This window comes from Sciurus vulgaris, assembly GCF_902686455.1.
Source record: "Sciurus vulgaris genome assembly, chromosome: 12".
Classification (NCBI taxonomy): Eukaryota; Metazoa; Chordata; class Mammalia; order Rodentia; family Sciuridae; genus Sciurus; species Sciurus vulgaris.
In genome coordinates, this window is record NC_136473.1 from 12,129,824 (window position 1) to 12,143,777 (window position 13,954).

The 13,954-nt window shown below is 35.0% G+C and overlaps 1 protein-coding gene across 4 annotated transcripts in view; it reads right to left on the minus strand.

Moving 5' to 3' along the window:
- LOC306642105 (aldo-keto reductase family 1 member C4-like) overlaps positions 1 to 13,954 on the minus strand; it is a 324,928-nt gene that overhangs the window by 54,162 nt on the left and 256,812 nt on the right. For all 4 annotated transcript variants that reach the window (XM_079107563.1, XM_079107564.1, XM_079107565.1 and 1 more), the window contains exon 7: positions 10,475 to 10,573. In XM_079107563.1, the coding sequence (XP_078963689.1) occupies positions 10,475 to 10,573 (99 nt within the window). The remainder of the gene's footprint in view (positions 1 to 10,474; positions 10,574 to 13,954) is intronic.

Genomic DNA, 13,954 nt, shown 5'->3' on the forward strand with positions numbered 1-13,954 from the left:
TTTTGTGCAGGGTGAGAGATAGAGGTTTAATTTTATTTTACTGCATACAAATTTCCAGTTTTGCACCATTTGTTGAACAGGCTATCTTTTCTCCATTGTATGTTTTTCGCCTCTTTGTGTAGTATGAGGTGTATGTATTTATGTGATTTTGACTGTGTGTCTTCTATTCTGCACCATTGGTCTACCTGTCTATTTTGGTGCCAATACCATGCTGTTTTTGTTACTATTTCTCTGTAGTATAGTTTAATGTCTGATATTGTGATACCTCCTGTTTCACTTTTTCTATTCAGGAATGTTTTGGCTATTCGAGGTCTCTTGTTCTTCCAGATGAAGTTCATGATTGCTTTCTCTATTTCTATGAGAAATGTCATTGGAATTTTAATTGGAATTGCATTGAATCTATATAGCATCTTTGGTAGAATGGCCATTTTGACAATGTTAATTCTGCCTATCCAAGAACATGGGAGATCTTTCTATCTTCAAAGATTTTCTTCAATTTCTTTCTTTAAGGTTCTATAGTTCTCATTGTGGAGTTCTTTCACCTCTTTTGTTAGATTAATTCCCAACTATTTTATATTTTTTCAGGCTACTGTGAATGAAGTGGTTTTCCTAATTTCTCTTTCAGAGGATTCATCACTTATGAATAGAAATGTATTAGATTTACATGTATGATTTTATATCCTGCTACATTGCTGAATTCATTTATTAGTTCTAGAAGTTTTCTAGTAGAGTTTTTTGGATCTTAAATATAGGATCATGTTATCAGCAAATAGTGACATCTTTAGTTCTTCTTTTCCTGTTTATATCCCTTTAATTTCTTTGGTCTGTCTTATTGCTCTGGCAAGGGTTTCAAGGACAATGTTGAATAGAAGTGGTGAAAGACGGCATCTCTCTCTTGTTCCAGTTTTTAGAGGGAATGCTTTCAGTTTTTCTCTATTAAGAAAGAACTTGGCTGTGGGCTTAGCATAAATAGCCTTTATACTGTTGAGGTATGTTCCTACCATTACTATTTTTTCTAGTGTTTTATAGATGAAGGGGTGCTGTATTTTATCAAATACTTTCTCAGGATCTATTGAAATAATCATGTGATTCTTAACTTTAAGTCTATTGATGTGATGAATTCTATTTATTGATTTCTGGATGTTGAACTAACCTTGCATCCCTGGGATAAACCCCACTTGATCATGGTGCACTATCTTTTTAATATATTTTTATTCGTGATTTGCCACTATTCTGTTAAGAAATTTTGCATCTATGTTCATCAGGGATATTGGTCTAAAATTTTCTTTTCTTGATGTGTCCTTGTCTGGTTTTGGTATCAGAGTGATACTAGCCTTATAGAATGAATTTGGAAGGGTTCCCTCCTTTTGAATTTCCTAAAATACTTTGAGGAATACTGGTATCAGTTCTTATTTAAAGTTCTTGTAGAATTTGGCTGAGAATCCATCTGGTCCTGGGCTTTTCTTGGTTGGTAGGCTTTTGATGTCTTCTTCTATTTCAGTGTTTGAAAATGATCTATTTAGATTGTGTACTTCTTCTTGAGTCAGTTTGGGAGAATCATATGTCTCTAAACATTTGTCAATGTCTTCAGTATTTTCTATTTTGTTGGAGTATAGATTTTCAAAGTTGCTTCTAATTACGTTATGTATTTCAATGGTGTCTGTTGTGATCTCTCCTTTTTCATCACAAATTCTAGTCATTTGAGTTTTCTCTCTCCTTGTCGTTAGTGTGGGTAGGGGTTTATCAATTTTGTTTACCTTTTCAAAGAACAAACTTTTTGTTTTGACAATTTTTGGTATTGTTTCTATTGTTTCAATTTCGTTGATTTCAGCTCTGATTTTAATTATTTCCTGTCTTCTAATATTTTTGGTGTTGATCTGTTCTTTAAGTAGAGCTTTGAGAAGTCATATTAAGTCATTTAATTGTTGACTTTTTTTTTTTAATGTATAAGCTCAATGCAGTGAACTTTCCTCTTAGTACTGCTTTTATAGTGTCCCAGAGATTTGATATGTTGTGTTATTGTTCTAATTTATCTCTTAGAATTTTTTTTTCTTCCCTGATGGCTTCTGTTATCATTGCATCATTTAATAGCATATTATTTAGTCTCCAGATACATAAAAAGTTTTTGCTTGTTATTTTATCATTTATTTCTAATTGCATTCCATTATGGTCTGATAGAGTACATGGTAGTATCTCTATTTTTCTGTATTTACTTATGGCTTCTTTGTGGCATAGCTTATGGTCTATTTTGGAGAAGGATCCATAAGCTGCTGAGAAGAAAGTATATTTGCTCAGTGATGGATGAAATACTCTATAAATATCCATTAAGTCTATATCATAGATTGTATTATTTAGTTCTATTGTTTCTTTGTTCAGTTTTTGTTTGGAGGATCTATCCAGTGGTGAGAGCAGTGTGTTAAAGTCTCCCACTATTAATGTGATTTGGTTTATTTGAGACTTAAAATTGAGAAGGGTTTCTGTAATAGAAATATATACTCCATTGTTTGGGGCATAAATATTTAAAATTACTAAAACTTGTTGTATTATTCTTCCCTTAAGCAGTATGAAATGTCCTTCTTTATCCCTTCTGACTAACTTAGGTTTGAAGTCCAATTCATCTGATATGAGAATTGAGACCCTGCTTTTTTACTGGGTCCATGTGCATGGTATGTTTTTACCCATCCATCCTTCCACCTTTAGTCTGTGAATTTCTTTTTGTATGAGATGAGTCTCTTAAAGGTAGCATATTGCTGGGACTTTCTTTTTAATCCAATCTGCCTGTCTATGTCTTTTGTTTATTGAATTTAGGCCACTGACTTTCAGGGTTATTTTTGAGATATGATTTGTATTCTTGGTCATTTTGGCTTATTTTTGGTTTTTTAATTGTCCTTTGATTGCCTTTACTTTAGGGTAGCTCCTCCCTTTGCTGGCTTGTATTGTTGCTTTTCACTGCCTCCTCACAAAATATTTTGCTGAGAATGATCTGCAGGGCAGACTTCCTATTTTTAAATTCTTTTAACTTTTGTTTATCATTGAAAGATTTTATTTCATTGTCAAATCTGAAGGTTAGTTTTGCTGGGTATAGGATTCTTGGTTGGCATTCATGTACTTTCAGAGCTTGATATATATCGTTCCAGTCCTTCTTGCTTTTAGAGTCTGGGCTGAGTAATCTGGTGATATCCATATTTGGTTTGTTAGGGATAACTTCTTCTCCTGTTTTTCATATTGTTTCTATATATTCCCTGTAGCAGTGAAGAGAAGAGATACTGAAGTTACCCCATTCAGGCTTATTATGACCCTGCAGTTTGCCACTACCTCTCCTTTGAAGGGTAGATCAACTACACTAGTACCCAATGCAGAGAAAATGTAGCCCTGAACCAGATAGCCCCTATAAAGACTTTAACATTTTTAAAATAAACAGGATCAGTTTATTTATAGTATTTCTAGTCATGAACAAGAGGATGGGGAAGAGTTTAGAATGTAAGTGAGTAAATACATGTACCTGTCAAGCGGCCTCAAGTCTCCTGTAAGTGTCTCAGGAAGAGAGTTGCCCTTCCAATGATGATGGTCACACCCTCAGGAATAATTCAAAATGCCTACACCAGCCTCCAAAGAAGCTGGGGAGCCCCAGTGAGGGTGTGTTGAATCAGCAAGGAGGCAGACCCAGTGTCTCTCACCAGTAGGGGGGCTGTGGCCAGGCTACTGGTCTCCAACCTCGGTGTGAGGGGGGGGGCTCAGCAACGGGTCTGACCCTGGTGTGTGGGGCAGGCTCAGCCCCAGGTCCTACCTCAGTGTGTATAATTAACATTGAAATTTTCACTTTTTTCTCACTTGTCTGTTTCCATTGACTCTTTCATCTTGCCTCTGCTAACGCCCAATTTCTGTCCTCTCTTTCACACTTCCTTTAATTTTTCACTTCTATCTTCTCTCCTCTTTCTTCTTACTCCTCTAATTCTATATAACCTCTGTTTTCTCCCTGTTCTCAATTCAAAATTATAAACTGTTTTGCAGACTACATGTTTTTGCTGTAAGCAATACCTGTCTCTGTCATTTTACTTTATTGTGACAACACTGTATATGCCATAATGGAAAATATTTGGGTTAATGCTGCATATTGTATGATTGCTTATTGTTATTCTTCTTCTCTTTCAAAAGAATGAGGTACTGGAAAGCTTCTGAAACACTATAAGGCTACATAACAGATAATCTACTGCCTCAGATCCATACCATTAGAAGGATCCACACACAAAATGGAAATAGCAAGGCAAAAAATTGACCCTAACAAACCAAGATGCTCCAATATAGAATCCATCAACACCACCATGTAAGATATGTCACAGGAGTTTTGAATGTGCATAATTAATTTGATCTGCTTGGTAAAGGATGATGTAAGGAGTTAAATCAGAGAGGAAACACAAGAAGTGAAAGATCACATCAATAAAGTGAGATTCAAAAAAAAATCAAGCAGAAATCCTCAAAATGAAGGAACAAATAAACTAATTAAAAATTCAATGGAAAGCATCAATATAAGGCTATACCACTAAGAAACCATAGTTTCTGGCAATAAACACAAAACCCATGGTCTTAAAAAGAAAGTTGGAAAGACAATGAACAGAATTTCTGAGAAATATGTGATAACCTAAAAATCCTTTGAAAACCTGAAATTAAATGAATTTGATATTGATTGGAATAGATGAGGACTCAGATATATAAAACAACAAAATACACAATTTTTAAATAAAATATTACAGTGAAATAGCCCAAACCTAAAGAATGAAAATGGAAATCTGATACAGGAGGCTTACATGACCACAAATATACTAAATTTCAATAGACCAAAACCAAGGCACATTACTTTCAAATGTCTAACATATAAATAGAGATAGATATTAAAGACTCCCAGAGAAAAATGAGAACAAATGATTAGAGAAACACAAATCCAGATCTGAGCTGAATTCTTAGCCCAGACTCTCAAAGCTAGGAGATCATAAAATCATAGATATCAGACTCTGACAGAAAATGAATGCCAACCAAGAATACACTACCCAGCAAAATTAAGCTTTGCATATGAGGATGAAATAAAAATCTTCCATTAGAAGTTAACTGCAATATGGTAAAAGACTATCTAAATATTGGAAACTCATATCACAATCATGGTTTGGAATCTTTAATATTTCAAAGTAGTTTCTCTCTTAGTTTGGTGAGAGTTCCAATGCAATACCAAGCAAACAATGACAATCTGAGGAGAGATTGATAAAATGATTCAAACTTCTTTGTAATAGATCAATCTACAATAGCCAAGATATTTTTAAATGAGTGAAGAAATAGGGAAGTGCTTTGTGATGTAGGGCACAAAGTGTGATTTTCCACCATAATTAAGACTATAGGAAAGAGCAAAGAAGACAACTGATGACAGAAAATAAGCCAGAAATGTAGTTTCTGTTCTTGGGAAGTTTAGTTAGTGATTTAAAATTATGTGTGTATTTAGATCAATATTTTCCATAATTCTAAAAAACTGCAGTTGAATTAAATTTGGAATAAAACTATAACTCTTTTATAAAATAATGTAAGGATTATTGCTGAGTTTGCAGTATAAAAAGAAACATGAGACACATCAATCACAAAGAGAAGGCATGATGGCAACAATGAAAGAAGGCCCTTTGTTCATGAAAATATACCAAAAGGAGAACAGAAGCACAAGTAGAATTTGGAGGGTATAGTTCAATTAATACATCTGAATCTGGAAAAAATTTCCAGAACATATAAATGTAGTCAACTGTATACAAACATGCTCCCCCAATATTTCACAACTCCCAGTATCCGAATTCTTTCCTATGTAAATTTTTCAGTGTCTTTCACAAAAACAAGGTATCTATTTCCACACCTCCAAAGTCTTGCATGGTCTAAAATGTGCATTGGCCATTAGAACTTAGCAGAAACAGGGATGTGCCAATTCTGAGCAGAGGCATGAGAAGGTTCTGCAAAGATCCATCTAATAGCTGGGGACAGTGGTATGTGATGAGCTCAAACCTGTGTCATCAATTGGTGGTTGTAAAGCTCTATGGAGGGGACCTCAGATAAAAGAGCAAGCAGGACTGAAGCAGAAGAACTGCACTGCTCTCCACATGCATAGGAGGGTTCCTCACAAATGCATGAGAAGTCAGTGTAGCTGGAAGACATTCACAGAGTTTGGACCAAACCAAAGCAGATTCAAACCAAAGAATCATGAGAGAAACAAAAGTTCTCAATATTAAGAGTGGTTTGTTTTATATCTACTCTACATAATGGTTCAAAAAGTTCTCCTACTTGAAAATGAAAAGATAAACCATCTAATATTAGATGAATGTAATAAAATATAATAATAAGGAAGTAATCACAGACATTGCTATAGTTGGACGAAAACTGTAGTGGTCCCTCCATTAGCACAGAGGAGATATAAGAGAAATGAATGAAGCCACATTTGTAAGAGAACTGAGGAATGTCTGGGTAAGGAGAGTTTAGAGATAAAAACACTGCCTCACTAAGCTAAATGCTTCCCTGCACAATATCCTTGTGTGGGAAGCAATCCTCATCTCTCATGGTGATTGGTGGAGGACAGATGAAGAACCATTTTGCAGCAGTGGTGCATGGAGCCAGCAGCTGAAGGAACTGATTCCTGGTAAACCCAAACGTGGCCAAAAATACAGACCTAGAAAACACACATGGACAACTTAGCGTATGCCTAAGTGGCCTTGAAAAATCAAATGTAGAGAGAGGTTTAACAGAGGAGACAAATGGTTATGAAATCCCTCATAGCTGTCCTTTAGCCCTGAAATCTGGTTCTTCTGTGACCACAGGGAGACACTGACCTTATGGGGAATTCAAAAGTGTGGGACTGGAGAGATGGAGTTTGGAGGCTGAATCCAAGTCTAGGAACCAGTAGACCTATTGCATTAAGAAATGAATCCTTCACAAAATGAGTGGAGCCCAGGGAACAGATTGACTCAATACAACAGCTTCTTTGAAACTACCTAAGCCTAAACTCTGCCTCAAAGAGTTGGGCCTCTTGGATTTCCTGTCTAACCCTAGCAACACCACCATCAGAGTGGAACAAGTATCATTATCCAAACAACACAACTTAACTGCTGAGAAATGAAGCTGAGAATTTTTGAACACCAACAGACAGAGTTCTTTAACTTTTCATTAAGATCTTTTCTTTCTTTCCTTTTGTTTTTTCCTTTTCTTACTCTGCTCAAAGGTACATTACTGTTTCTTGGACAATTACACATATTCATAGTTGTTATTCTTTTCTCATTTATAACATTTTGAAACAAATTATTTTTAATAGATGAATTTTGGGCAGACTAAGAAGTTTTATATGTATATTTCAGTTTAGCATTTTGTTGTTTTAATTTGTATTATTAATTATTTAAATTTTTACCTTTATTCTCACTTGTTTGTTTCCATTGACACTTTCTGACCCTTAGTCTTCTAATAGTATATGTCTGTTGCTCTCTTTCACACTTCCTTTATTTTTTACTTCTACCTTTTCTCCTCTTTCCTCTTACTCCTCACATCATGCATCAACTCTGTTCTCTCCCTGTCCATTATTGAAATTGTAAACGATTTCACAAACTAAATGATTTGTTGTAACAAACCTGTGCCTATCATTTATTTTTATTGTGACAACACTGTAGATATCATGACAAAAAGTGTTTGGGTGAATGCTGTATATTTTTGATTGCTTCTTGTTATTCTTTATCTCCCCCAGAATTAAGTACTGGAAACTTTCTGGAATAATATAAGACTTCATAGTAGATAATCTACTTCCTCATATCATACCATTAGATAGGTAAACACACAAACAAATTGAAAAAGCAAGATAATAAATTTCCCCAAACATATCAAAATATTCCAATAACAGAATCCATCAACAACATGGTGGAAGAAATGTCAGAGAAGGAGTTTTAATGTGCATAGTGAATTTGATCTGCCAGTTTAAGGATGATGTAAGGAGTGCAACTAGGGAGGAAATACAAGAAGTGAAATATAGAGAAAGAGAATCTTAAAAAAAAATAAATCAAGTAGAAATCCTCAAAATGAATGAACAAATAAACAAAATAAAAAAATACAGTGGGAAGCACCAAGCACCAACAAATGAGATCCCAGAGAGAACATAGTTTCAAACTATGAAGACAAAATACATGATTTAAAAATAAACTAGGCATTGGAGAAAATATGTAAATTGCCATGAACAGAATTTCTAAGATACATGAGAAAATGTGAAAAATTCAAATATAAATTAATTGATATAAAGACTCTGAGACACAAAACAATGGACTGCACAATTTTTCAATGAAATAATACCACAAAATATCCCAAACCTACAGAATAAAAATAGAAATTTGATACAGGATGTTTATGACACCCCCAAATATACAAAATTAAAACAGACCCAAACCAAGCCACATTATTATAAAAATGTATAACATACAGAATAAGAAGAGCATATTAAAGGCTGCCAGAGAAAAATGACAGGTCATGTTTAGAGAAATACAAATCCATATCTGAGTTGATTTCTCAGCTAGGAGGTCATAAAATCATAGATAACAATTCAAATAAAATTGATGCTAGTCAAGGATACTCTACCTAGCTTCAGATGAAGCTTAATTTTGAAGATGAAATGAAAATTTCCTGATAGAATTTTATGCAATATAACTAACTAAATATTGGAAACACATATCACAATCATGGATTGGAATATTTAGTATTTCAAAGTAGTTCTTACCAAGTTTGGTGAGAGTTACAATGCAATCTCAAGCAAACAATGAAAATATGGGGAGAAATTGATATGCTAATTCTAAATTCTTTGTAATAGATCAATCTATAATAGTCAAGATATTTTTAAATAAGTGAAGAAGTAAGGAAATACTTTGTGATTTGGACAGAAAGTCTAATTATCAATCATTAAGACTGTGGGAAAGAGCAAATAAGATAATCATTGAAAGTAGAGTAGTCAGAAATGTAGTTTCTGTTCCTAGGAAGTTTAGCTAGTGATTTCAAAGTTTATGTGGTGCATATTCATCCTTATTTTTATAATGCTAAAAAAGTACACTTGAATTAGCTTTCAAATAAAAGAAAGTAACACATTTGTAAAGTAATGTAATAGATAATTGTTGAGTTCTCAATGTAAGAAAAACCGTGAGATTAATCAACCATGGAGTCAAGGTATGAAGATAACAAATAAGACAAGAAATACATACCAAAAGGAGGATGGAAGCAGAAGTAGAATTCTGTGAGAACTTATTTCACCAAATTCATCTGCATCTGATAAAGCATATTCAAAATGAGGTGGTCAGGGCCTGGGGTACACCTCAGTTGGTTGAGTGCTTGCCTGACAACCACAAAGCCTGGGTTAAATCCCCAGCACCATAAAGGAAATAAAGAAAAAAAAAAAAACTTCCAAAATAATGTGGTAAATTATTTGCATAATGCTCCCACAGTAATTCACATCTCTCATAATCCAAACTCCTTCCTATGTGAATTTGAGCTCATTTCTCTAAGAGAGAGTGTCTATTTCCAAACCTCCATTGTCTTACATAGTCCATAATGTGCATTGGCCATTAGAACTTGGCAGAAACAGTGATATGCCCATTCTGAGTCTAGGGACCGGAAGGCTCTGCAAGGATCAATTCAGTAGATGGTGACAGTGGTATGTGTTTAGCTCAAACCTGGGTCATACTGATGCTTGTAAAGTTCTATGGAGGGAAGCTCAGACACCCAGACAACAGAGCAAGCAGGCCTGAAGCACAGGGATCACACTGTTCTGCAGATGCATATGAGAGTTCATTAAAATACATGAGAAATCAGTGAAGTTGGAAGACATTCAGTGAGTTCAGGTTGAGCCCTGGAAACAGTCAAACCAAATAATCATGAAATGAAAAAAATATTCTTCGTATTATCCTCAATATTGTGAGTGGTCTTTTTATGCCACTGCTCTAAGAAATGATTGAAAGAAAGTTCTCCTACTTGAAAATGAAAAGATAAGCAAATCATTTATATGACAATTCATAAACTGAGAGTTGACAATTGAAAAACTTCAAAGAGAAGAAATATGTAAATATTTTTATATATTTAGGATTTGGGGAAATGTAAAATAAAATAATAATTTGTAGATTAAAAATCACCCAATGTGAATTTTTATTTCAGAAAATAAGAAAAAATTATAAGATCTCACTTGAACAGGATTACACAATACATGTCTAGCAATGATGAAAAGCAAATATCTGTGCTGATGCAATTCTAATTCTATCTAGCTAAACTGCCTTTCCCATTGTGTAGTAAAATAACACACTTCGTAAGCACCTGAAATCTTAGATGCAGAGGACATGCTGGAGATATTGACATGGCACAACTATGTCCTTATATGATTCAAAGAAGCACCCATGTGATAGATTCTGTGTAAGATCCCCAATGCTGACAGCCTTCTCTGTACCAGAATGTAGAGGGTAATCAGGGCTGGGGATTCCTTGTGCTTTTTTTCCATGGTACCAAGAACTGAATCATTCAAGAGAACTGGGGAGCTCTGATCAACCTGAGAGGAAAGGCAGATGTGAAAGTCCTAAGGTCCACTAAGTTAGGAGGCTTTTATTTATTTCTCTTTACTGAGAGGTGTAGCTTACTGAGGGTTGAATCCAAAGGCATTCTACCACAGAGCCATACACCTAATCCTTTCCATTCTTACTTTGAGACAAGATCTCACTATGTTTCTGAGGGTAACCTCAAGTTTGCAGTCTTCCTCCCTTAGCATTCTGAGTGACAGGGATTACAGGCAAGTTGCCCTGAACCCACTTGCAAAAAAGACTCAGGCCTGTTTGGACCACTCTACGTAGGGATCTCCAAATGAAGATCCCTGAAACAGCAACATCAGTATCTTCTGAAATTTTTCTCAGAAATGAAATTCTCCTCTCTCCCAGGGTCAGTTGGACTGATTTTCTGAAATCTGAATCTAAATAGTTCACCAACAATGGAATTTTAGGTAAATTCTGTCATGTTCTCTCCTTGAGATCCAAGAGCACTATAAGTAACCAGAACAGATTATTTTAATTTGCAGATGTCCAGCATTTTCCTCTGGTATTGATAAACATGACATTCTACCTGCAGTGAGGAAGAGAGAAGGTCTTGTAGTCTACTAAATGCAAATGCTAATATGATAATAAAATATGAAGTAAAAGAAGCTGAATTTTTTTAAAAAAGATTTCAAAATGAAACTCAAATTGTTTCATAAATCAAGAATTTGGTCAAAAACTCATGAGGACATTTTGAAATACATTTGGTAGGTGCTCTACAGGTGACATTTGGGTAAATTTGTTCTTAAAACATTTAAACTGAATTCCAGAACACAGGGAGCTTAGAATAATTCCCCTAACATAATCTGTAAGAACAAGTTCCAATTACAATCAGTCAGGGTGCACAAAAGTGACATGGACTTGAAAATCTTCCCTTTGAGAGACAAGAAAATGCAGAATGAAGATTTGGAAATCAAATGCAATCCTACTATCTGTCAACACTCAAGAGGTAAACCTGGACAGGTCTCTCACAACTTCCATGATACTCCCAACAAAACTGGAAGGTAAGGTGGACCTGATATCTCTCTCTTCTCTCTGAAGATTCACTCTCTCATTAGGGGTATACATGTTTTTCCATTTCTTATTCTTTCTAATAAACTCATTCCTGTAATTCTGAGCAACATATCTGAAATTTTTCTAGTGTGATGCAAAAACCAGTAACTGAGGATCACTTTGGCTACCTTAGATTCTCCTCAGGTGCTTGGTCTGCAAGTAGAAATTCAAGTTACACTCCTAACTGACTGAAAATTGGGATGTAAACCAAGTTAACTGATATAATAAGACAGTTTTGGGGAAAACAAACAAAATGCTGTTTCAATATTATGTGGAAAAGCATTAGGTAAACATTATGTTTGTAATGACCAAAAGCAACATGTGAACCTGAGTGGCAATCTGGAAGGTAGGAAAAACTGTAAATGATATTTCAGAAAAGCAATATCAATTTGAATACAGATTAGATTTACATGATGTAAGAAACTTACTAATAACTTTATAATTAGTAATGGAAATGTGCTATGTGAGAGATCATCTTCATTCCTGGGAGATATCCCTTAGATCTCTAAAAGTGAATAGTCTAGGCTACAATTAACTTTAAAAAGATTTAGTAAAATATTACACATAGGTATGCAGATATAACCTCATAAATAAACATATCACAGTGATCGTAAAATTCAACCACTCTAAATACAGGGTGAGAAATATGGATGGCCTGTATCATTCTCTCATTGTTTTATGCATGTTTGAAAATTCCATGTTAAAAATTTGGTGTAAAATTAATACTAAAAATATTTTCAATTTTTAACATTTGTATTAGAAATTGTTAGAGCTCAATCAATGTATATTAATTCATTAGTTTGATAAGCTGTGTTCCAACAAGAAGCCAATTTCTCCATAACTGAAAATTATCATAAAGTAAGTTAAATCACAGAATCATGCACAGAACAGATGGAATTATGCAACAGGTATCATATCAGAAACCATAGAATAAACTATGTGAGAAGAACTCAGACACAAGACCAATTGCATAATCAGTTAAAGGTGCCTGAATGTGGATTACATTCACCATCACTACAAGCATACACCTGTAACTTCCTCACAGTCGTTTAACTTTTAAGCTCTGATTTACCCTTCCTGTTTACTGTTCTTCTGGGTCCAGAAAGGTGTTAAAAGAGAACACATGGACTCAGGCACCCAACCTCACACATACTCTGACCACTGATCTTACCCTTTTTTCACTATTTTTGGGCTAACTGCCCAATCTTGGGGATGGCCTGCTTTCCTACACATGATTCACTTTTAGGACATTCATCCATCCAGTCTTTAGTCCATCATTGCTCAAGGACATGCTCACCTTGTCCGTGAAGTCAGATGAACAACCACTCTCCTCCTTGGTCAACTTTACATCACCAGAGTCCTCCATAAACTGGGCATTAAGATCTTCCCCCCATTGTCACTAAGGATTCACCCTCCAGAGATACAACTTAGACTCCTCACAATCCTCCAACACAGTGGCTCTGATCTTAGAATCTTTTGTTGAACAAAGGCAGATGTGCTGGTGGTGAAATGGACACCTGGAAGTTGTGCAGACACAAGGAAATGAATAAGAGATACTGTTGACACTCAGGGGTCTCACCTGATTGCAGACAGGCTTATACCTGAGTCCTGGTTTATTCAGGATTCTCTACAGCTGCCTGCAGTTAAAATAGGAGGCCCCAGTGAGCTTGGCCAATCCTACATTCCTATACTTCTCCATGGCCTGTGAGGAAAGGAGTTTTGAAGAATCATTTCTACAAACAACTGTGTCAATATAAGTACAAGAGAGTTCTGTTACATGGAACCCTATCACGAAATGACAAAAGAGCTCGTTAAAGGAATGCACAATATTTTCAAACATATAGTATCAGAAAATTTCTCATACCTAAAGAATGAAATGGAAAATCAAACACAGAAGGCTTCTAGGACCCTCAGCGTAGAAATTACAGCAAACTCCCACCAAGACACATTGTAAGTATATGGCTAAAACACAGAATAAGGATTAAATCTTAAAGGCTGTGACAGAAAGAAAAGGCAAATTATGTATAGGAGAGAAGCAATTTAAATCTGAACTGATTTCTCCACTCAGAAAGATACTCAAGACTAGGAAGTCAAGGAACAACGTTTTTCTAGCTCTGAAGGATAATGGATGTCAACCAAGAATTTTGTATCCACAAAAATTGTTTCAGATCTGAATATGAAATAATACCTTCCATGATAAACAAAACTTAGCAGAGTTCACAATTAGAAAGCCTGCATTATGGAACATTCTTAACAAAATGTTCCATGAGGATGAAGTGAAAAAAGTAGTATAA